Source organism: Saccopteryx leptura, chromosome 3 (assembly GCF_036850995.1).
Source record: "Saccopteryx leptura isolate mSacLep1 chromosome 3, mSacLep1_pri_phased_curated, whole genome shotgun sequence".
Taxonomy (NCBI): domain Eukaryota; kingdom Metazoa; phylum Chordata; class Mammalia; order Chiroptera; family Emballonuridae; genus Saccopteryx; species Saccopteryx leptura.
The window spans coordinates 56,795,824-56,820,214 of record NC_089505.1 but is presented as its reverse complement, the minus strand read 5'-3'; the positions used below and the strand labels follow the sequence as shown (position 1 = coordinate 56,820,214).

Genomic DNA, 24,391 nt, shown 5'->3' with positions numbered 1-24,391 from the left:
AACTGTTTGTATTGTAGAACTAAAAATTGTTGGTCCTAACTGCATTCAATAAGAAAGCATCAGCCATGTTGACTATTGACCAAGTTGGAAAAAAAATTAATTTTATGACCATCATAACAGAACTTGATTTGTATTATCAATATCTCTTAATATATCAACAAATCTCATTTTTAGAAATTTTCTCTAAAACCAAATTTTTATAGCCAGGACAGTTTGCTATTAGTGGTTTCATTTCTAAAGCAAGCAATTTTCGGAAGTCCTCATTTCCTACACTGAGTTTTATTTCTATAAGCTAAAGTAATATTCTAGCCATGGTCTTAGCTCTGGCTCTTCACCAGTTCTATATATTTTGAGACAATTGGGTTTTTATTTTCAGTAATTTATGTCATTTAGAATAAAGACATAATACTTAGCAACAATGGCTGTTTTGGAAATCCAGAAGATAAAAAAGTTTTGCATAGCCTTATATTAACCATTAAATATCCCTGGTTCTAATAAGTCTCTTCCCCAGCCCTCTTCTCCAGACTATTATGTTTGTTTCCTTGTATGCAAGATTACTGCATTTATTATTATTAAAGCCCAGTTTATTAAGATTATTAAAGCCCAGTTTTAACACACTGCAAATTTTATTACTGTCAGATGTTCATCAAGACTTCTAGGGAAAAGAGATAGTACTTTTAATTGAATGGAAACTCTTTTCAGGTATAGTTGCAGAAAACAACTTTTTTCTTCATGACATACTCTAATTTTAAAAATCAAGGGAGTTGGTATAAAAATCACTACAGGAAAAATCAAATTAGGTATATAAAACTCCAAATATATGCTTGAAATCTTATGTGGCACTAGTATTTAATAATAAACCAAACATTGGACTTGTGCTGTATTTTTTGGTGTACAGAAAAATGAATTACAGTAATAATGGCTATGAAACAATTAGACTTGAAATGGTAGTATTTTATGTAGAAGGCATTCAGGAAATTGGATGATGTTGATTATGTTTACATCAATCTTCCATTTAAAAAATACATAAGAGCTATTACTTTATTAGTAGAAAAAAATTAGTTGTCTCTGAATCATTTAAAACTTGGTAACACTGGAAAAAATAGTCTAAATTAGATTCATTAGATCTGAATTAATATATGAGGAAGCCATAATGTCAGTAAAAATGTAGCTGTAATGTAAGGTCATTTTAAACTGCATTATTTAAAATGTGGAACTCTGTTCTCTGCACACAAACAAATGGATTATATGCAAAGTGGTTGCATAACTTATTTATCTTTGCTTTAAATTGCTTTGCACATCCTAAAACAATTTTGCAATCAGAATTATCAGCCCACTAAGCAGCAAGGAGTTTGTTTTGTTAATTGCTCTTGTTAAACCTAATTACTGTTGGGTGGAGTGGTTATAAAGGGGTGGAAGGCCCAAAGACTGGCAGGGGAAAATTTTAGGAAGAGGTCCAGTACTGGCATGTGCACATGTGTGAGAGTGGCCCAAGCAGGCCCCACTAGAACTATGTAAATCACTTTTGCGTGGAAGACTGTTCCATTGGTTTGCAGTGGGTGAGTCTATTTTCAAGTCTTGTCATAGGTAAGTTTCTCCTTCTTCCATAAATATGCACATTTTTGTGTCTGTAGCTTTTGACTCTGGAACAGTTCTGTCAGTTCCATGAACAAGGGCTGAGCAGCAGTACATACTTTCTCGGGAAAATGACAGTATCTCCAGAGCTTACTGCAAGGCCTGTCTCACAGGTGGGACCCAAGAACCACTTGTAATCCATTTACTCAGAGTACATTAATTAGCCATCTAATACATGCCAGATAGGAACTGTGCTAAGTGCAGGTTTTCAAAGATGCCTGGGATTGTGCACAAGTTGATGGGTACTCGATTCACTGGTAGGGCATGAACAACAACAAAAAAAGTGGTAGACACAAAGAAATGGAGCTCAGAGGCACAGCGTGAACTAAAAGCCAGTTGTCCCTGGCTATGCCTAGCACTGTTGCCATTTTCAGGCAACTTCTTAGCACAGCATGCACTTCAGTGATCCTGTAAAAACATCGATTGTGGTGCCGACCTTTGCTGCTTGGGACTTGTGAAATTTAAAATGTTTCAAAGAATATCCAAACCCATATGAATGAACTTGCCAATTTGGTGCACATTAAATGCATTAACCACTTGGAGAATAATTTCACACTGTTATTTTGTTCCTAATGGTGTTTTGGAAAAACCTTCCCTCCTGCAGAATGGAGGAACATTATTGCTGGAGAAAACTTTTCTTCAAACTGGCAGACCTTTTTGAATTCGTGTAAACCAGTTGTCAATTAAATAGAGTTCAATAAAGAAATAAACCTCTGGTTTGTTTAAATATATTCTGGGTAGGACATCAAGACGAATTGGTGTCACTTGTCTGATGAATGAAAAGCTTTGGGAGAACTTGGAGTTAAGCCGGGAGGTACCTATGATTAGTCCTTTCTTGCTGGGTAAAATGTGTTTACTTTTTTCCACTGGTATTTATACTAGTAAATGTGTTGCAGCAGATAAATTAACTTCCTGAGTCCATCTTTCAGCTTGTTCTCCTCTCTCTGGAGCTGACAAATGGTTTGAGTTTGACACAGTTTATCAGTGGAGCCCCTACTGGGTGCTGCCAGCCCTTGCCCAGACCACTGCAGAAAGAAAGCGAGTTATGTGCAATATTTTGTTCCTAGTCCTATCCAGAGAAGAGAGCATCACTCAGTACAGATTCAGATGGCAGTGGGTAGTTTTACCTCTTGCAACATATAAATTTTCAGACAGGCTTCTAATCATTTCCTGATAGGGTCACTATAAAGTTGCATCAAATGAGACACACTTTTCAATCTTATCAGAGAGGCAAAATTAAATTTATGCGGTGGCTGATACCATACTTCTGACACTGAAGTACACTGAAAATACTTTATATTTGCCAAACACTGGAACAACATGTCCCTAAAAATGACTGCAATCCTAAAGACTGTTTTGATGGGAACAGGACAGCAGGCAGGTAGATGCCTTCTTCATTTATAACATTGCTTCCCTATCAAATGTTAAGGTGATAAACTTGAGTTAAACACCATAAAAACTCCAAGTGGGTCAGGTGGAATTTAAATGTTTTTTTAAACCCTTTATTATAAAATATTTTTTTAAATACTAAAGAGAATGGTAACATACTTTTTTTTTTTTTTGACAGAGACATAAGGGTCAGAGAGAGGGATAGAGACACAAAGGGAGAGAGATGAGAAGCATCAATTCTTTGTTGTAGCTCCTTAGTCTCCTTAGTTGTTCAGTGATCGCTTTCTCATATATGCCTTGAAATGGGGGTTGGGGGCAATACAGCAGAGCTAGTGACTCCTTGCTCAAGCCGGATGAACCTGTGCTCAACCCGGAGACCTCAGGGTTTCGAACCTGAGTCCTCCATGTCCCAGTCCAATGCTCTATCCACTGTGCCACCACCTGGTCAGGCGATAACACACTTTCTTACTCAGTTCAACCATTATCAACTCAAGACCTGTGTTGTAGCTATACCACAACCTCACCTCTGATGATTTTGAAACAAATCCCAGAAAGCATATATAATTTTATCCATAAATATTTCAGTATGTATATCTGAAACAAAACGATTTCTTTTTAAAACAACCAACAATGCATTCTTCCTGATGGGTGGAATCACTGATAATTCTGAAGCTGTGTTTTTAAGGATGCACTCTTTGTTTGGACTAGCAAGTGGGGCAGGCTTGGAAGAGATGGCCCTGTAAAGATTCTTCAGCATAAAAAGGTATATTCTCAGGGCCAAAACTGAACTGCAAAGATAATTTTGCTCCTTTGGTTGATTCTGGAAGGAGAATCATATGCAGGCAGGCACCAAACTGGCTTTTAAAGCTCTGTTGTTTAGATAGAAATATATGCTTTGGGGTGCTGGGTGAGAATGAGCACTTTGCTCCGAGTCACCGGTGGTGGCAGCAGAATCAGCAAGCCTGTCAGCTACACACAGAATCACTGAGGCATGGATTTAGCACACATAAGCACATGCAGATTTGGCAGCTAGCACTGATCTAACAGTTGGATGCTAAGTGTACCCTTTGCCACTTGTTGAGCTTAATGCAAAGTGCAATTTAGTCACTGGTGTGCCCGTGAACATGATTAGCTGTTATAATTAGTAAATCGTCTAAGGCCCTGGAATTACGATTTGGACACAGCCTTCTGTTCTATCCCCCTCCCCACCAACATCCCCTCCTCGCCCTCCCCCACAAGCTCCAAGGAAGGAGGGAAAAGTAGAAGAGGAAAAGGGGTCCAGATGGGAAGACAAGAACGCTGAAAAGATCCTGTAGGAAGTAGGTCAGGTATTTTGGAGATTAGGGTAGCGGGCTTCATCCCTGAATGCAGGAGTCTGGGGCAAGTGGCACACAATTAGGTGGAATTAGAACAGGAACAAGTAGCTTGGATTTATCAGCTTTAATTGTCTATTGTCAGGACAGAGCTCTCCTCCGGAGGATCATGGTGGCAGTCTGCCTCCTAATACTTCTAATGGACGTTCACCATGAGATTATCTCTCCTAAAGACAGTGCCTGATCTTGTATGTATGTATGTATGTATATTTATGTACAGGCCTGTTCTTTGGAAAAGGAGCGATTGGGGAGCCAGCCTGGAAAACACCCGTGCTGTGCTTTTCTCTGTGATTGGTCCCATTCTAGGGTAATGCAGTGTTGCCCTTCAGTCCCCAGGGGTGCACCTTAGGGGAAGATGCCTATTGAATGTTAACCCCTCTGCCCCGGGCTTCCCCGGTGAGTACTGGTAGAAAACAATGGGCTGTAGATGCAGACTAGATAAGCCAGGGCTGATGGCCTCAGAATTTCACACTATCTTCATGTTAAAAGGTTTCCTGGCTTAGTCTTAGTCAACATGAGAGAGTTTTTCAAAAGATAAGGTGTCTATTAAATGAGGTTTGTTATTGTAATACTGCTGCCTTCTCTTTCCTTCTCACCTCTCAACTCCTCAGATAGAAAAGAAGGCATTTAAGGGACCAATCACTGACTCACACAGAATTAGGTTGGTTTAATGTTATTCACGTCACCACCATTTTAGCATTTAAAAGGTTCTACAATAGGCACGGGCCCTTCCTCCCCCTCTTAGCTTACCTGTACCTTAGGCAGGTAGGTGCTTGCTTAATCATACACGTGGATTCAGTATAGAGCTCTGGCCTCTCGCTGGAAATCTGCAGAGCCAAATTCTGGCTTTGCCCTCTGCCTGAGCAGCAGCGTGTCACTGGGCTGACATCTGCCAGGTTCAGTTGTCCGGAAGATCAAAAAATCAAAAGGAGGGCCAGGAGAGATGCCCTTCCTGATTCCTGTGAGGTCCTCTGTTTCCCAGCAGGAAAATGAGGTGTTGGGCTTAATCCATGGTCTCCAACTCAGGCTGCACACTAAATGTCCTTTAAAGCAAAAGTGAGGAAGGGGGAGGGTGCTGGGGAGTGTCTGTCTTTAAACAAATTACCAAGGTCCTCTTTTTTTTTTTTTTTCTTCCCTCTCTTTAGTGGTGAGTTCAGATGTTTTCAACTATTAATCTTTATTCTGTCTCTTCTCTCCAAATTCATCCTGGCACATAAAAATCAAGCTGCCGCAATCTTGAATCTTGCTTTAGAAAGGATGAGAAGACATCGTCAGTTCCATTTTTAAGAAGAAATCGTTCTTCTTTGATCCTTTGTTTAACATTCTGTGGTTTCAGGGAAGCACACAGGCCTGACTTGGGCACTGGCTCCTGCTTGGCCCACACTGGCTCTCTCGGCTCCGGCCACTCTTCATTTCAACCTTTGTGTTTAAGCCAACCTCCCCCGCTTCCATCTTGCTCTCGTAAAGCACTTCTATCTCAACCTTCCTCCTTTTTTCCAGTTTGAGTCCTCCACTCTTTCCATGTGGCCTCTCCTCGCACTGAGAGGTGAGAGAAACAAACACTCGCCCCCTGTCTCCCTTCTGTTGGGTGGAAGCTGCTCTCACTCTTCTCTAGGTGAAGAGGAGAGGGAACAGAAGGCTGAGTGTCCACCTTCCCCGTTGCTCTCTTTCCCTATTACTGACAGTCCCCATTTTGCCTTCTGTTCGTTAGTTTAGTTTTATTCCTTTTTCTCACCAATGTACGATTGGAAGTATTTTCTGAGTTTCAGAAATGATCTGCCTTTCCATGTTCTTCTCCACAGCCTTTTCAGAATTTTAAATCCCTCTCTTCTCTGAATATTCACTAGAATAAAAACATAGTTACGAAGGAGAACAAATACGGGAAACCTATCTTGGTTTCCCCACACTTCACATGGAAATGATAACAGCTGTTGTTATTTATCAAGTTGGTGGACATCAAACTGAGTGAAAATTTAAAATATAGGAAGGAGTTGATAAAAACACAACAGTCTGTCTGAAGGGAGGGCTCACTTAGGTGTGATGATAGCAGGTGGTCTGGTAAATACTGAGGCCTCAGACCTTGTGTAGGTTTTATAAAGTCCTCTGGCTGGCCCCTATAAGATCTTGATTCTTAAAGAAGGAAGGAATCTCTACTTGGGTTTTTTAATTTACTTAGTTTTTGTTTCCCTTAAAGTTTAGGAAGTCAAAACACTGACCTCCTTTCAAAATATCCACAGCCCCCTTGGCTCGGCGTTCCCAGGTGGAGGCCCTGAATGTGTGTGTCGAAAGTACTGGGGTGGCGAGCTGTGTCACCAGAAGGAAGCCTGGTGCTATTTTTAAATTGATGCAACACACTGAAACATGTCATACACATATCATACCAATGACACACATGCTGCATTGTAACACAGCATGTGTCATATATACATTCTCTCTCACTCACACCTACTCGCTCTTCTTGTCCGGCTCCAGAAACCAAGGCAGCCAGGAAGCCAAGCCCAATGATTTGAGTTCAAATGGCTGTTAAAGTTTAAAAACCCAAGTGTCCCTCTAGTTCTCAGCCTGGCTTTGAGACATGTGGAAGGACTTCAAAGCCACTGTGCCCCTCTTTTAGAGTTCAGGCTTGCAGTTGGTCCCCAAATGTTTACCAGCATGAAGATGCCTAACTTATAGGAAGTGGGAAATGGGTGTGGGGGGTGAGGGTGGGGGTGGGGAGAAGAGGGTAGGGGTTGTTCTCTTGATGTGGTTAGTCTGTCATTGACCTTGTTTGGGTATAGCTGGAGTTGAATTAGAAAATGAAAACCCGTTTCATCTTGGGCACGTTTCATCCCATTTTTTACTTTCCTTAGGAAAAAATAATCTTTTTTTCCCCCAGAGAAGTCAGTTCTCCAGATTTGGTACTTGATCTCCTTTCATTCTACAATAGTCTGCTCCTATAGTCATCTGGCCCGCTACATGGCAATTCCCAAACCAGCCAAGGCTGGGCCCTCCCCAGTAGCTGAAACTAAGTGACATGGGCTTGTGGAGCCATTGTGGTGATACTATCACGGGGAACAGATGGGGGTTGGGGGCCCGACTATTTGGATCATTCATGATTTGCTGCTATTAGGAACACTCTTAATAAGAGAACTCTGCCTGAGAAATGCTGATTAATAAAGGAAACTGAGGTGGGGTTGTTTGTTTGTTTGTTGGTGTTCTAACAGGGTAGGAAATTATAGAGTGATTAACATTACACCAAATTATGACTTGAAAACAAACATTTTGAGACTTAAAATTCCAGACAGTGGCGACCTTAGAGAGCTCTCTGCCCAGCTGTCCCAGTGCCAGGGCCCCCTGCTTTAGTCAGCACTCCCAATGTGACGTTGGGGCCTTCTAGAAGGGGTGAGTGAAGTTCAGAAGGTCACCTCTTTCCCTTCCCCTTTAACATTTTTGTGCTGGACAGTACCTAAATATGACTATATGAACATGCTTTTTCTTATTATGGGGCAGGCTCCCTTTCCTTTATTTCTTCCTTTTCTACATCTTTCATTTTCATTTATATTATTGCCTATCTTGGGCTGCTATAATTGCAATTTAAAAAATGGTTTGGTTTGGGGGGGTTGTATTATTTTATATAGGAAGCAAACATTTGAAGAATTTTATAATCCAACACTCTGTATCTCAAAATATACTTTCCTAAGGTTCCACTCGTAGCCTTCTCCAGCTCAGCTGGAACACCTGGAACTAATTTTAGGGTTGCCTGGCTAAGCCCCACACTGGTATTTGAAGTTTGCGTCCTCCCTAGACTCAAGCCCATTTCACCACCTCTGAAGGTGAGTGCAGGCTGATATTAATTAACAGTGAGTTGATTCACTAGCATCTTCTAGTCATTAAATAGTTGGCTTAAAATAACCTCTTCCCACCTCAAATATCCAACTTTTTGCCTGGTCCCTTATTCCATCATGGTTGACTCACCAGGACTTGCATGGTATATGCGGCCTAAGATCTGAGTTTGATTCTAAAAGGGAAGTGAGATACTCTAATATCTGCAGGCGAGAGACTGTTTGAACAGCAGGCCGGCCTTCAGTATGACTACATTGTTTTTCTGGCCACTGTGGCGCTGACTCAGCATCAGTTAGTAAACCCTCTCAAGAAAACTGGATTTCTCTTGTTTAATTATCATCTTGGAGCTTTCTGAGAACTCTTAGGAATTGTTCATTCAGTTTTATACATCTGCCAACTAAAAGTCATGTTTCCTCTTGGTGCTAGCGTCCCCTCTGGCATAATATACAATAACAGGTCACTGGGCTGTAAGTGGAGAGTGTGTAACTTATGTCCCCTAGTGGGAATTTAATTGTTCTGTACTACAGAGCTTGTGGAAGAACTTTAGACACAAAAACCATTACGTGGCATATAATCTTTTGCCTCCTACCCACCCACCCCCAAAATAATTCTAGAAAAGCATCCTGAAACAGAGAAAAGAAATTTTGAAAATAAACAGACATATTTTTATGATTGACTTGGGATTTTGTTTTGCTTGGTTTTGTTTATTCTGGTAAACAAATATTCAGATGTCCACTTCATTGTATGACTAATTTGGTATTATTATGTTGGGACTGGGTGTGTGTATGTGGGTGTGGTTGTGTGTTGGGACGTGGGTGTGTAAGCACACGTGTATTTAAAATGTTAGAAAAGACATTGCAGCCTAAGGTGGAAGAAGAGATGGTTTTAAAAACAACCACCTATATGAGCAAGCAGGAAAACTGGGAGACTTGTATCAGTGACCTAAACAGTAATTGCAAAGGGGTGCCTGCTGTAAATGGACCCTTTGCATCATTGTTTCTCTGAATTAGAGGATTCCTTGCTGAAGGCACAAGACCATTGAAGGAAGTAAAGCATCTGGTTTGTTTTGTAATGAGAAGCAGGAATGCAAGGTCTACACTCTTAATAATAAACAAACAGGACATTGTATGCCATCATCACAGGATGTCCTTCCTTCAACAAAGGACTGACTGGGGCTGGAGGAAAAGCCGGACAGGGCTAAGAACTACAAGGGCTCAGATCGAGCCCCACTAATTACTGCCTCTGTCTGCCCTACACTCGGAGTGACCAGTTCAACATTCCCTTTAAGTGGGAAAGGATTAATGAACTACATGGCTTCACACTTCTCGGAAGTCTGGCTGTGGGTTTTGGGGGGAGAGAAAAGGCAAAGAAACGTTCATGTGTAGGATGATAACATTTTCCTATTTCCCTATTTACTAAACAGTTGAAAGAGGGAAGTTAGTACTGCCAAATTTTAATGCATTTCAATTAGAAGAAATGGAAGCTTTCAGGGTGTGTGTGTGTGTGTGTGTGTAAACGTGTATTTCATAGGTGATAATACCTTAGAACCAGACGGCTACATTTAATTACATTAAATGCAAAAATAATTTCACTTGCTCTTTTCAAATAAATTTTGTGTGTAATGTAACTGTAGATTTGACCTGAGGAACGACAAAAATTTTAGGTAATTTTTAGATTTCCCTTAATTTAAGGACTGTGCAGTAGCAGGAAGGAGGGCGGTCTGGGGTATTTAGAATACAATACAGCCCGAGTAAACGTTGAGGTTAAGTGCCTTCAAAGGGAAGAAGGAAGATTCCAAGTGAATGTTGAAATTCCCAGGCACGGGAGGAAGCTGTCGGAGGATCCGGTTGGGGGAAAGCACTCGGCTGCGCTGGGCTGCGCTGGGCTGTGCTGAGTCCAGGTGAGGCCACGCCCCCCACTTCTGGCGCTGGTGTTGAGTCAATCAGACAAATGGGAAATCTGCAGCAGGGAGGGGAGAGCAGCCGCCGCGCTGGTTAACACAGACTGAAAGTGCTGCCGTGACACTCGGCCCTCCAGTGCTGCGGAGAGGCAGAGCAGCGCGCAGCACCTGTCCGCCGCCGAGAGCCGGGACGTGGGCGCCGGGCTGCCGTAGATCGGGAGGAAACCGCCGAGGTGCGCGTCTGTCCCCAGCCCGCGAGGGGACGTGGGGGAAATGTGGACTGTTTAGAGATGAGCGACACTTATCTCCAATGTTGGATATTTGCTTGGAAAAACGTGTGGGTACGACCTTGGTAAGGAACTTGATCTTTGTAAATCTGAAATTGATCTGAAAACTTTTTTTTTTTTTGGCTAACGTAGTCGCAGTAGAAACCAGAAAGGCTTCTGCTTTAAGGCACTTAGAACTGTCAAACATTTATAAGACTTTTCTTATGAATCATTAACCCTTTCAGTTGTAGGCATAATTGTCAATTCACTGAAATTTCAGTGGTGGTTTCTGCCCACTCCTGTCAAAATAACTATTTGGGGTTGGCTTAATTTTTAAATTTTATTTTATTTTGACATTTATTGGGCATCATGACTGTACATGTTGCAACTAAATAAAAATAAGCAAGAGTATTTAAATCGTAACTGAGGGAAAGACAACTTCACATCGACTTTTTTTTTAAGCATCATGCTTAAGGAAAAGAAGAATGTGAAAGCCACCCCGAAGGACTGAAACAGTATTACGTGTGCATTCTAAGGGGGGCATGCTCTGACATGGAAATGATACCCCTGTTCCTACTTTTTATCAAATGTATTTATATGAAAAAACATCGCAGAAGTTGTTTACCTTTCTTTCCCTCTCTGGAAAACACTTTTTCGCGGGTGAGAGGAGACTTGCGGGACTATCCTTATCCATTTACAAGTGGAAGCAGAGCTTGCCCTCTGAGTCTTCTCTATTTGTTATAACTTGAGTTACAGTAAACTGTAGCACATTTGTGACTTCTGGGAATTTGTACACTTTCAGATTTAAATGGAAAGTACTATTTGTAGCTGAGGGCTCCTGAAGGAATTCTCTCCTGGGAGTTCCATTGAACAGTTTATGTTTGTTTGGGTTTTCATTTTGTTTTTTTGTTTGTTTGTTTGGATTTTTGCTTTTTCACTTTGGCATGAGATGCTCACAAGTCGGAAGACTCTTTTGGGGCGTTTTCTCCCCTCGCCCATTTTTCTCTTTTCCTGTGGTCCAAACAATTTCTTAAAAGCTGCACCTCGGTGATGCTGGCAGGATGCGATCCTTTCCAGACTTGAGAGGATGAAAGCACGCAGCAGAGGGGGGGGGGGGGGCAAGTTGTTTTGAAAGTTGTTTTGCATTGGGAGCTGGTGGGAAAGTTCAGTCTTCCCCATTTGGAAAAGGCAGGCTGGGTTCCGCTCCTGCACCACACGCGCTTTCCATTTTTAGCTTCATTCACAGGCAGACAGAGCTCCTTCCTCTTCCTCTCCTTGTTTGTGACACTTTTCTGAGGCAGCTTTTCCACAGCCGAGGGTCTAGCAGCCATGACCCCAGGCGTTCTGGGACATGGGACTGAATGCCCACAACATTTTTCTGCCGTGAGAGGTAAAGCCAAGGATTGTTCAAAGGTGGTTCTTTTTGGTTTGTTTGTTTGTTTGTTTTCCCCAATGAAGTTGCTATACTCCTTTCTTTTCTTCTTCTTCTTTTTTTTTTTTTAAACTTTGGGAAGCATTCTCAAACCCTGCTTCTTCAAGGTTCTTTAGACTGCCTTTTGGCTCTTACTCAACTGTACCAAGCACTCTGCATCTGCTTTTAAAGTCTTCAGACTACTGTATTAGTCATAGCCTCTCGGAGGGAACCGCAGGACAATGGGGATGAAAGGCCTTGCCCTTCTCTTCCAGGCTGCCCCGAAGTGTAGCTCCAGCGCTGTGAGGTTTCAAGGGTTGGCTGAGAGGACTGAGGGGACCATGAAAATGGACATGGAGGATGCGGATATGACTCTGTGGACAGAGGCTGAGTTTGAAGAGAAATGTACATACATTGTGAATGATCACCCCTGGGATTCTGGAGTTGACGGAGGGACTTCCGTTCAGGCAGAGGCATCCTTACCCAGGAATCTGCTTTTCAAATATGCCACAGACAGCAAAGAGGTAAGTCTCTGGTTTATGGCTGAAGGAGACTGGCATCTGATGCCAAATCTGTCTACTTGCCCTTGAGGCCTCCCATATCTGTGAAGATCTGTAAGTACCAGTAAGTAATTGATCACTTACTTCACTTCTTTCATTGCTTTCTCTTCCCCTAAGTCAGTCTTGGCGCACTTCCTCCAGCCCTCCCCTGTTCCATACTAATTAATAAACAGTTAAAGCTTTTGGCAAGTTGACATGTCTTGGCAAAGCCGGACCGCAGTTTGGGATGGATGAAGTTTTCAGTGTGCTTGGAGAAAGCTCTGGCCACTCTGGGGCTCGCTGGCCCTAGTCCCCAGGTGTTCAGGAGGTTTTGAGGGAGAAAACTAAAAGTTTGTCATGTTTTTTATGTCCCCTTTGGGTCATTAAATGGCTTTATTCTTTTTAACGAGCCAGCTTTATTGGCTGGGTTGCTAAAATTATTCTCAAAACCCTGCGGTGTTTATGAACTAAAGTGATGGAACACGCCGAGAAGAGGGTCATATCAAAGTGTCCTCTGTCTGGGTGACCTCAGAGCTGCCCACCGTTTATCTGAGGCAGCTCCTAGACTCTGGCTGGACTGGCAGGCTGATTCCGTACTGGCCTCTGAAGTGGGTATACTCTTTGTTGTTTCAAAGGGGCCGAAAACCCCAGCTTGGAACTAGCAAAGCATTTGTGTTTATCCTTTTATATAACGATTATAGCTAGGCGTGTTGTTTGGCTGTGAAATAACTTGTAGAACCACCTCTTGTTTTGAGCGGTCGGTTACCGTAGTTGCTCTCACTAGTCTACTGGGCTGAGTTGAAGAAATCGACAGCTCAACAGACTTCCCACCACCAGCATGACCACAAGCCACTGTCAATTCTCCTGCCCTCAGTCAGTGGCAAGGGGGTCCTTGGCTGTAGGAATCCATAATTCGATACTAGGACTCTAAATTGTAGCCATGGCAGATCACTCTCTTCCTTCTCTAAGTAGCAGCATTTGAAAGATCCCGGGAGCCTGTTTGGAAAATACTTTGCCTCTTTCCTGTTTGTGTCTGGGTTCAGTGTTTTTGGTAAGGGGAAGACAGCTGTCTAAAATTAAATAGAGCAACTCTGCTTTGAGTTTCATTAAAAAGCAAAACTTTTTTTTTTTAACCTTCTGGGAGAGTGGAGGCAGATTTTGTAAAAAGCCAAATTTAAATTGTAGCTATCCGGGAACATTACTAAAAATTTAACCCCAGAGGTCAGCCTTAATTATACCTCTTTCTGTAAGTAACACTCTTCTCAGTAGAAAGTCTCTTAATATGTGGCCCCTGGAATCAATGTAGGATTTGTTTGGATATCTAAGGTTTGGCTGTGGCTTTAAAAGATGCAGTGTATTTTTTCACCATATCAGATTTGACCAAATACTGTTCTGGGGTTCATTTATGCTGTATTGCCCTGTCCAGCCCATTGGGACTGAAATGAATCCCCATTCTATGGGTCATCTTTGCCTTTTAATTCTACAGTGTTCTTATCCTCAATTCAACTATTACCTTAAGTTTTTTCAATTTCCATCATTCGACTTAAAATCATAGTTAAATTTAGAAAATGCCCTTAGATCATGTAGACCAAGGTTCAGAAAGATAGTCCTTTACCCTAACTGTAGAGTTCAAGCCGAGACCTGGAGGGAGCAAAGTTCTCCTGACTTCCCCAGCCAGGGCTTCTCGAGTGTGCTGCACTGGCCCCTCTTGGTGTCACTGTGGTTTTATTTATAGTCTGCACATCTTTCAGACCGATCCTTTATTAAGCTTGTTTGGTTCTCCTTTTTCTCTGAAGGTGTAACTCCTTATCTCAGTATGTTCAGCACACAAAAAACATACAGTGACTGTATTCCTAAAAAGGGTCCTTCAAAATGAACCTAATTAAGAGATCAGGGTTCTCTTACTCTATTTTCCCATATTTTATTTAACTGAAACAACTTGACTAAAAAAAAAAAAATCATACATCTTTAATCTCTAATCTTAAAAACAACCAAGAAACCAACTTAAAGGTAATACTGTCTGAAGCTTACTCAGGAATTTGTACCTTTTTGTTTCTCTCTTCCTTTTTGAACTTCGGATAAGGACAGCTCCCTTAAGGTGGTGAAAGACGACTGGAACTGGGCCATTGAGAATGGGATTGCTACAGAGACCTTTAGGGTTGATGCGCTGTTTACCATTACCATTATTCAGTTAGTCTTTTCAGTCCCATGAGCTGGAGAAGTAGGCAAAAAAAAAAAAAAAAAAAAAAGAGAGAGAGAGAGAAGAAAGTAGTAGTTTTTATCTGACTGATTTGACTTGCCCTTCTTTAATGTTTTCCTTTAAGTATAGAAGATGTTACATTCTGTACTGTTGTGCTGACATGCTCGGGGATTTTTTTTTAACAAGACCATTTTTCATTATGAATTTATGCTATGTGTCAGCACCTTTTTTTTTTCTTTTGGTTTAAAAACAAAACATACAAACCATATTTCTGATCTTGACCCTCATTTTTAGATTTGGTTTAGAATCATTCTTCACCTTTAATGAGGCTGCTCTTACTTCCTATTTCCAGAACTCAAACCAAATATAGACATACTATTCAAAACTTTTAAAACATTTTTAACTGATGCGTTATTCTTTTAGGGGGATTTTCCCCTTGTCCTCCTGAAATAAATTTCTATGAATATTTGAATATAGAAATATTCATTTAAACCATGATATTTTAGAAGCAGTAGCCTGTACGGAAGTTGTAGAAGTTCCGTGGCTCTAAGTCTGACCCCCCCCCCCAGAACTGAGCGGTGATAAACATCACAGTGATGGGGACACACTCAGTGTCTCTCCACTTGGAGTGCAGTCCATTATTAACTCAAGCCATTTGTAAAAAGTATCTCACCATAACATGCAATTCCCTTTTCTTCCTATGGCCTTTTATTTGTGAGACAATTTGCTGTGGCATTACCACATTTCCTTTAACATAAAGATAATTAAGGAGGAAACCATTCAAAAACATCTCCTTTACTCCACCCCCTTTTAAAAAGTGAGGTGCGTTACAGGCTGAATCCACAGTCTTGGTTCACAACAGAGTTCTTCTAGTCATCTCGGTGTAGATAACCCTTATCATTGTAATCGAATGAAGCATTTTAAGGAGGTGTGAGGACGGGGGGGAGATAACTAGTAATTAAAGTGGTCTAAGTGTCATCTGAGATGGGGGGATGCTGGTATCACATTTAGACCTGAATGATGTTTCTGCATAAAACCCGCTAGAGAGAGAAAGAGTGTGTGTGTGTGTATGTGTGTGTGAGTGTGAGTGAATACTCATTAAAGGAGGAATTTGGTTTAAAAAACAAAAAGCATATTCTCCTTACTATCAGCTTTTTATCTCATACCCCCCCAATCCATCCTAAATTGTGAAATCTTCATTTTCTCTAGAAGCCCCTGACCTCAGGACGTGTCCTGTAGCTGAGGCCACTGACAGAGATGGATCTGCTCATGGGGTGGGGTGGGGGGTTGGCTCCATACAACTCATGACATTGAAGGGCTTCTGGGGGCAACAAGTGTGAGGCCAGCGTCCTCTTGCTGATAGGTTTATGGAAGGCACACAGAAGCCTGTCCCCAGCAGAAATTCTTTAGGACCCTGGTCAGTTCCAGTGAAGTTTCCTTCCTGAGCAAGGTGAACACATTCTTAAGTCTTTTTTTTGTTCTGTGAAATCTAGGGCACACACCAGATTCCTCTGTGTCATGTACTTATTCCGTGGATAGAAGGTTTTTGGCTAAGATTCACCTCTGGCTGGATCTTCCCAGGGCCAGGGGAGAACTATGACTTGGTCTTCCATTTCCCATTAAAAAACAAACAAAAACTCGAGCTCCTATTTCCCTTTATAGTTTCCTGGTTGAGCACTGATTGATCTTAAGAGTTGCAGGTCTTAGGTCCTCTTTGAATAATGTCTCAGACATGGATTTGGGGTGAAGGTGTTTATTGTTTATTATAGTACTGGACTGGGAATGTACATAGATGGTATATAAGCTACACGATTTCTTCCTACCTAAAATTCTCTTATCTTTGTGTATTTATCCGTATGTATGAGTTTCTATGTATACTCTAACTTTGTATATAATAAGAAATGAAAATATTAAAGTTCTGACCCACTTGTAAAGATAATCCAATATTGAGGTTCTTTTATTTGTTTAGGGCTTAAGGATTTTTCCTAGGTCTCTCTTCCACCACAGAACCTCCTCTTGCTAGTTGTTCTCCTGTCTTGCCTACTGTATTGCATTTGTAAGGTTATGCATTATACATGGGAAAAGTTACTTTCAATAGTCCCTTATACCTTCCCTAGTGATTTGCCACTATTACTCAAATAGGTGTTGAGTGGCTTGTGTCTTCCACAAATTTCTAGTTGACTTCTTTTGACCATAAGAAAATGTGTGTTTTCCTAATGTAAGATTGGTAGCTGAAAACCCAAGAGGCCTATAGTTAAAAGAATGACAATTCGGAAAAAAAACCCTGACCTCAATGTAATGCTACTTGTTGGTAATCAAGCTCTGACTCCTGAGACACTGACTGTAAGAGACTGTAATTTGAAACAAAGTTGATGAACCAGTTGAGTACCTTTCTTAAAATTACTGCTTTAAAGTGGATATGTTGAAAATATCAACTGCTAATTATTGGCTCACTGACAAATGACATTATTTGTTTTTCCTGTTTTTCATTTTAATATTATGGAATAATCACTCAAATATGAATGCCAAATGATTTGCGTGTCATAGGAGTCAACTCTATGAATTTTCCAAATTAAATAGGTTCAATCATGTATCATAAACAATGAGCCTCTGAATAAGTAAGTCGACTTAAGCTTTACTATATATTTTTGTCCCAAGACTGTTCTGAGGTACTCCTGCCCCCAGTAGTTGTACTGCCAACACATACCAATAATGACAAACTGTTATTGAAAGGGCAGGTAGATGTAAATGAAGGCAGAGAAAGAGAATGAAATGAACATCTGCTTTTTTCAGCCCTGCCAGAAATTCATAAAAGACCAAAAATAACACTCTAGCTCACCAACCTTGTTTCAACTTGTATTAGCTGTAGAAAAAAATTTTTTTCTCTTTCCAGTCTGAGTTTGTTCCATTGGCTTGTATATTGAATAATAAATTGTTTCTTAAAAAATTGTTGGCTGATAAGAAATGTATTTATATGAGAAAGACTGATCTGCCCCTACCTTATAGGTGAGCCTATTCTTTATACTTTTAATCAGAAGTTTGAATTCTTAATGAGATTTAGTGAAATGTCAGTGTATATCATAACCAAAAATCAGATTCCACTGTGAACATTGATTGATTTATATACTTGGGCCTACCATTTCGGGTACACAATTCTACAGGAACCAAGGATAATAAAAACGGGAAATACTGTCTGTTATCCCTTTGTGGTCCATTTCAGTATGTTATTTAGTAACTAATTTCTAGGCTTTTTGGGGTAAGAAAAGAATAGAAATGTAAAAGTAAATGAATAAAAACCAAAACAAAACATTCCAAAGGACTAGTAACAGAGGAGTTTTTTGAATAGTGATGAATTGCTTCCTGATTCATGATGGGTGATGTGATCCTCACCCCCCCTTAAAGAAATTTACAATCAGGGAGGAACTGGCATAGTTAACATGTTTCTTTAGTAAGGCCCTACAGAGTCAGAATGTGTGATCCATCCATTCTGAGAAGGTCATTTCCTCAGGTCTTAGAAACCCACAGCTCAGAACCCACAGCTCTCTTCAGTATCAATTCTATTTCAAAGGAGGACTTTTGACCACTTTTGAGTAGAAGAGATGCTAGAGACAAACAAAAGTTACTTGAAAGATCTTTTTATTAAGAGAACTTACAAACTATGAAAAAAGAAACCTCATCTGGGTTAAAAAAAAAAATAGAATGTGTTTGGTTTCTGGTTCCTTAAGCCTTTGTGGAACAACCAAAGAGCATTATTTTGGTTTCTGAGGTTAAAACTATTTTATTCCCCTCAAGTATGCTGTATTTATGGTTAGAAGGAGAAGGGGGAAACTAAGAGCAGGCTGAAATGGTCTAACCTTGACCATCTCATTCTGCAGTGTCTGATTCTCATTCTAAAACAGAATGGTTGTCCTCTCTGTTCTCCTAGGATAAAAAGTAATAGTAAAAATAAAGGACCCGCAAACACTGGAGAACAATGCTCTAGACTCTTTTTAATGCTTGGTTGAGTATTTGTTTATGATCTGGGAGTTTTAAAAATGATCTTCCCCTAGAGTGAAGCTTGCTGTTAAATTACATAGGCAACCCTATCACAAGTTTGTCATTGTTGGTTGCATTACCACTTGACAAATCAATTCATTGGAATAAAACGATTGGTTAACACTTTACAATTGAAGTGATTGTTTCATATATTTTATCTCCTTTAGGTTATCGGAGTGCTGAGTAAAGAATACATACCAAAGGGAACCCGTTTTGGACCTCTAATAGGTGAAATCTACACCAATGATACAGTTCCCAAGAATGCCAACAGGAAATATTTTTGGCGGGTAAGTATGGAAAAATTTTCCAGATTCATTAAGAAAAAAAAAAATAGAGCTAGAATTGCTGGGTCACTTCCTTTTTCAGCTTGTCCTGGGCCTCACCACAGTATTCAGGGTCCCCATGGACACAGGGAATTCTAAGCAAATGTGGTGACACTGGCTAAACGTTTGGCCCTGTAAACACAAACTATAGGTGGTTAGGGATGGAGATATGAACTGTGTGTGAAGCTTAATTTTTGCAATTCATCGAGCTTTGTGATGAAAGGAAATAGTTTGTTACTTGCTTCAAGGGTAGGTTCATTTGCATTTCTCTTTAAGGAAGTTGTAATGAGTCATTAAGACTTAGATTTCACCTCTTTTTGATATCTTGCTGAGTTAACTTTAATTGAATGGAAGACTAATCATAAATGAATTAGCTTGAAAATAAGTGCCATTCAGGAAAAATAGGTAGAAGATCAAGTGAGCGGATAGGAGGTGGACCGCAGGACTAGTCCTGTTTAAAGTTCATTGGCACCACAAACCTATCGGGTGTGACAGTATGTTGATTACATCCACAGCATCAGAACAATGCTTACTGTCATGCAAGATAACAAACTTTCTTGTAACATTATTGGATAAGTCTGACTAATATAATTTCCTTTGGAATGTCAGGGTTAGAAAGGACCTCAAAGGTGAGCTAATTAATTAGGTAGAATCAATCCTTAAGTAAAAAACCCTGAATTAGGAATGAACAGAGAAAAAAACCAGACTGTTTCCCATCTTTGCATCGCTGTCTCTGGCATATTTAGTTTTCTCAGTTAGAAAATAAAGGTATGCTTACAAAATTTAAAAGTAACTTTTTTATACATACTTGCACAAAAAGTATATGACTTTTAGAGAATCATTATTTGCTTTTCAGAAACAGCTGCATGGTGACAACAAAAATTATATTATACTTACTTTGGTCACTATTTACCTAGAATGCTTATACCTTTTGGACAAGTATTTTATATATATATATAAAATATTAATTGATTTTACGGTGGCAGGGGGGGCATGGATGGTGAAAAATAGTTGCTTTACTCTAGCTTAACATTGGTTGCTTGTCATATGTGCCTTGACTGAGCAAGCCCACGGTTTCAAACCAGTGACTTCAGCATTCCAGGTCAGTGCTCTATCCACTGTGCCACCATAGGCCAAGCTGGACAAATATCTTGATAAAAAGATATGTTTGGGGATCATTCAGAAGCTGTTCCTAAGAAACAAGATTTTTTTAAAGCCAGGAAGTTTTGTGTGTTTGGAAATGTATTATTCTGTTTTCCAAACAAAAGAGAGCTCTGAGAATTGTGTGTTTCTAATTTTTATTTAGTAACTTTCTCATGTTTAAAATATATGATTTATAATGAGCAAAATGTGAGTGTGTGCATTTTTGCCTTTCTTACTAATAAAATCTCAGAAGTGAGCCACAGAGGTGTATAATTCTTGGAGTCACAGGTCCAAAGTTAGACAGTATAATATAAGTCTCATTAACGCCTAATCATTTTGACAAAGGCAAGAAATACCTAAGAACCTCCTATCTCTGTCCTTATGTTCATTCAAGATTCACCATAAGTAATTGAAATGCTGTCCTTGGCAGGGTTTATTTGAATCGGCCTTTCACATGCCTACAAAGAATATTGTAGGAGATAACTTCCCACATGTTGTTAAAAGCATCCTGATTTTGCTGGCAGGAATATGAACATCTGTTGTGAGGGAAAAAAAGGTTTCATGCAAATTACACAGTCAAATAAGAGAAGGGATGTTCAAGTTGAGAAACCAGTGACATTTCTTGTAACTGTACTATGAGTCAGCACGTTTTTAATCTTCTTGATAATATATGGAAATGTAGTGAGGTGACAGGGAGCAGTGTTCATTTGACGTATGCATTATTTTATTTTCTGTGGGTGTGTGTGTGTGTGTCTGTGACTTCATGGCATCGATATTTCTGTTTTCAAATGAGGATACAGTAAATTGTAGTCCGTGGAAGGCTGACTGGAATCAACATACCCGTAGCTTTAGAAAGCAGTTTCCGCCCAACGAAGAGTGCAAGAGCGATGGAACCCCATGTTCCTGGAAGTTTGCACATCAGAGTAAACAAACTTGAAAACCCCTCTTGATAGCAGAATTCACCCAGCCTTGTTCCATTTTCTCTTAACAAAACACACCGCAAAAGCTCTCACAAGCTGCTTTGATGAAGCCACATGTATTTCCCCCTTCACAATTTACAGGAAGTTACTCTTAAAAGAAAGTGATTCTGGTGTTTACTGCCCGTGTTAAAGGGACAGAGTTCCTTTTTGTCTCTGATAACATTTGAGCGAAATACAGAATCAATTTATAGACTAGTATAGTATGTGACTAACAAAGCAGTAACCTGCTCTCCGGTTAGAGTGAAATTTCTGCTACTAGCCGTGCCCTCACTGCTTGGAGACTACACGTTACAGATTACCAGGTATTGATTTTATATATCTAAGGAAATGTCTTAAGTCTGAAGAAAAGGTGGTACATCTTAAAAAGAGGGAGAGAGAAACGTTCTGTGGAAGGGTCAGGAGTTTGTTTTATGAGATTGTTTCAGTAAGAGTGTAAATTTTAATTTTTCCTGTTCTTACCTCTGCCTTTCACCCGAGTGGCTTGAGTGCATCTGTTAACCAGAAGTCGTATTACTATAAGGCCAAGTCTGAATTCTTCACTAGGAGTTGCCTTTAAAGAACGACATAGTGCCTTCTTCCTGTTCTTTTTCCAAAAGCACATGTCTGTGACTCTGTGTGTGGTGTTTTAGCCAACCTCCTCACAGATAAGAGGGTTCCCTCTCCCCTCCTTTGGCAAGGCTGAGCATGTTGATCAAGAGGAAAAGTGACTCCTTAGTAGACTGTCAAATTCTGGCTTCTGTCCCGGTGTTCACTTTGTTATGGCAGGTGAAGTTCACCTTTGCCCCACCCAGTGTTTCCACAAAAAGGCAAGGTTCCAAGTATTCATATGAACAAGTGTTACTTCTGGACTCAGAGGCTTGGGGGTGGAGGATGTTTGCATAGTTTAAGTCTTGGGCGGGGGTGTAGGAAATGGCAAGTACAGAGGCCATAGAAAAAGTTGAGAGACTCAGTTTGACGTATTCAGTCGGCTTGGTCTTCTACCCAGTGACTCAAAGCATTAAAAGTCAACATAATCAGAACTCAGGTTAGTAGCATCACCCATTTGCCATTCGCTGCCAGAGCAAAAGTAGAACTCTGGTGGTTTGATTCGTCTGAGGCAGCTCCTTAAATGAAATTTTTGTGTTTTGTTCTTCTGTTATTTTTCCCCACACGTGAAAAGACGATAAAACCGAAATGGAAAAGGTAACTGACAAAGTGTGCCTTGCCTGTTTTTTGCCCTTATTTCTGCTGACTCAAGACTACTTCAGCCAAACCGATTTGATTCTCTGGCTAACTAGGCAACAGGGGACTAGAAATCACACAGGGTGCTTGCTGTGTTTATTCTCAGAGGTGTTGGGGGCTGATGTTCTTCAACCAGTTTCTCTTCTCTTTTGGACAGATCTATTCCAGAGGGGAGCTGCTCCACTTCATTGATGGCTTTAATGAGGAGAAAAGCAACTGGATGCGCTATGTGAATCCGGCGCACTCTGCCCGGGAGCAAAACCTGGCTGCCTGTCAGAACGGGATGAACATCTACTTCTATACCATTAAGCCCATTCCTGCCAACCAGGAGCTTCTTGTGTGGTATTGTCGGGACTTTGCAGAAAGGCTTCACTACCCTTATTCTGGAGAGCTGACAGTGATGAATCTCAGTAAGTGGATTACAGAACAAAAAAAATGTTTAAATGCCAGTCGTGTCAGTTCTGCCCCTATGAGCTAATAACATGTTGTTTAATTATATGGCTTCATTTGTTGGGCCGAGTAGGTGGCTTAAACTAGGCACTAAGGGGGGGGGGCAGTTTTTAGTACCCATTTCCTATTATAAGACTTGATCATTTAAAAAATATTAAGAGCTACCTTGAGAGTTCAGCTCGGAAGATCACTGGAAGAATTGTATGTCCAATTCTAATCCATCCAAAAGGGGGCAGGTGGGAGTTAAATAGAGACTGGTCCTGACGTGCTTAGTTTGCAAGGTATGGTCCCTTGTTTGTGGTCATTTGTCGGTGCTTACAGTGTGCATCAAAATCTTGTAGAGAGGCACATTTGGTTATTAAGTTATGGTCTGATGTGGAACATACGAGATTGATTCTAGAAAAATGCACAGCTATAAATTTTTAAGTATTATTCTAAATGAATAACAAGATTTTATACCTTAGCTTTCTTCCTTTATCTGATCACTTGATCAGTATTACAGTAGCCACCTTTCACTTGACCTTAACAAGTAGGTGGCCTAACCTAGGCACTAAGTTTAACAAATTCTCAATTCCTTAGCTATATTATAAGCTTTTTTTTTTTATTTTATTTTTTATTTTTTGACAGAAACAGAGAGTCAGAGAGAGGGACAGATAGGGACAGACAGACAGGAAGGGAGAGAGATGAGAAGCATCAGTTCTTCGTTGAGGCACCTTAGTTGTTCATTGATTGCTTTCTCATATGCGCCTTGACTGGGGGGGGTGGGGGGCTAGAGCAGACTGAGTGACCCCTTGCCCGAGCCAGCGACCTTGGGCTCAAGCTGCTGAGCCTTGCTCGAACCAGATGATCCGCACTCAAGCTGGCGACCTTAGGGTCTCAAACCTGGGTCCTCTGCATCCCAGTTTGACACTCTACCCACTGCGCCACCACCTGGTCAGGCAGCTTTTACTTTTTTTATTTGGTTAAAGTTGCTGCCATTTCCTCTCTACAAAGGGCTACTTTGTTTTAGTCATTCTCACGTGACCTCTAGGAATGATTTAAGAATTACCATAAAATTCCAACCTGTTCTAAATATAGTTGTGTGTTCTCAGTTACACTGCTAAGTAATAAACAGTTAAAAAAAATTTTCATTTAACCTTAATTTGGTTTAAAAGTTTCAACATCTAAATGCTGGCTTTTGATTTTAATGTCATTTCAAGGTTAAGGAGAAGTTGCAAGTATAGAACAAAGAATTCCCAGGTACCATTCACTCGATTCATCAATCATTGATATAGTTTCCCATTTGCTTTATCTGAAGACTGTTCAAACTTTTGTTTTTGAGACTTTTGGAATGAATGTTAATATTAATATAAATTAGAATTTTGACTTCAACTGTTGAACCAGTTAACAAACCAAAAATTTTTGTTAGTCAGGTATAATCCAACTCTGTAGCTATTTAGTGCTCATCCCACTGTGTCTACTTTACTTGATCTTCCTAGGATCTTATGAGACTGTATTTGTAGTTTTCTGAAAAACAGTGACTAGATTAAAAATCTTTCCTATAAGACCACCTTTTAGATTTGTGTTTGTGGTACACACACACACACACACACACACACACACACACACTCACACACTCCATGCACGCTTGAGCTTCATGAAGAAGTCTTAGAATGTTTGAAAATAAACTGGCTTCCAACATGTGCATGATAGGTATAATTAGGT

The 24,391-nt window shown here is 40.4% G+C and overlaps 1 protein-coding gene across 5 annotated transcripts in view; it reads left to right on the top strand.

Moving 5' to 3' along the window:
* PRDM1 (PR/SET domain 1) overlaps positions 1-24,391 on the top strand; it is a 74,268-nt gene that overhangs the window by 41,280 nt on the left and 8,597 nt on the right. The window contains exons 1-5 of one of the 5 annotated variants that reach the window (XM_066373567.1): positions 9,231-9,558; positions 10,038-10,119; positions 12,072-12,320; positions 18,738-18,857; positions 22,395-22,647. In XM_066373567.1, the coding sequence (XP_066229664.1) occupies positions 12,138-12,320; positions 18,738-18,857; positions 22,395-22,647 (556 nt within the window). In that variant the 5' untranslated portion in view covers positions 9,231-9,558; positions 10,038-10,119; positions 12,072-12,137. Of the gene's footprint in view, positions 1-9,230; positions 9,559-9,773; positions 10,120-10,175; positions 10,472-11,691; positions 11,799-12,071; positions 12,321-18,737; positions 18,858-22,394; positions 22,648-24,391 lie in introns of those variants that run through there. The other 4 variants (XM_066373566.1, XM_066373569.1, XM_066373565.1 and 1 more) reach the window with 4 other exon arrangements.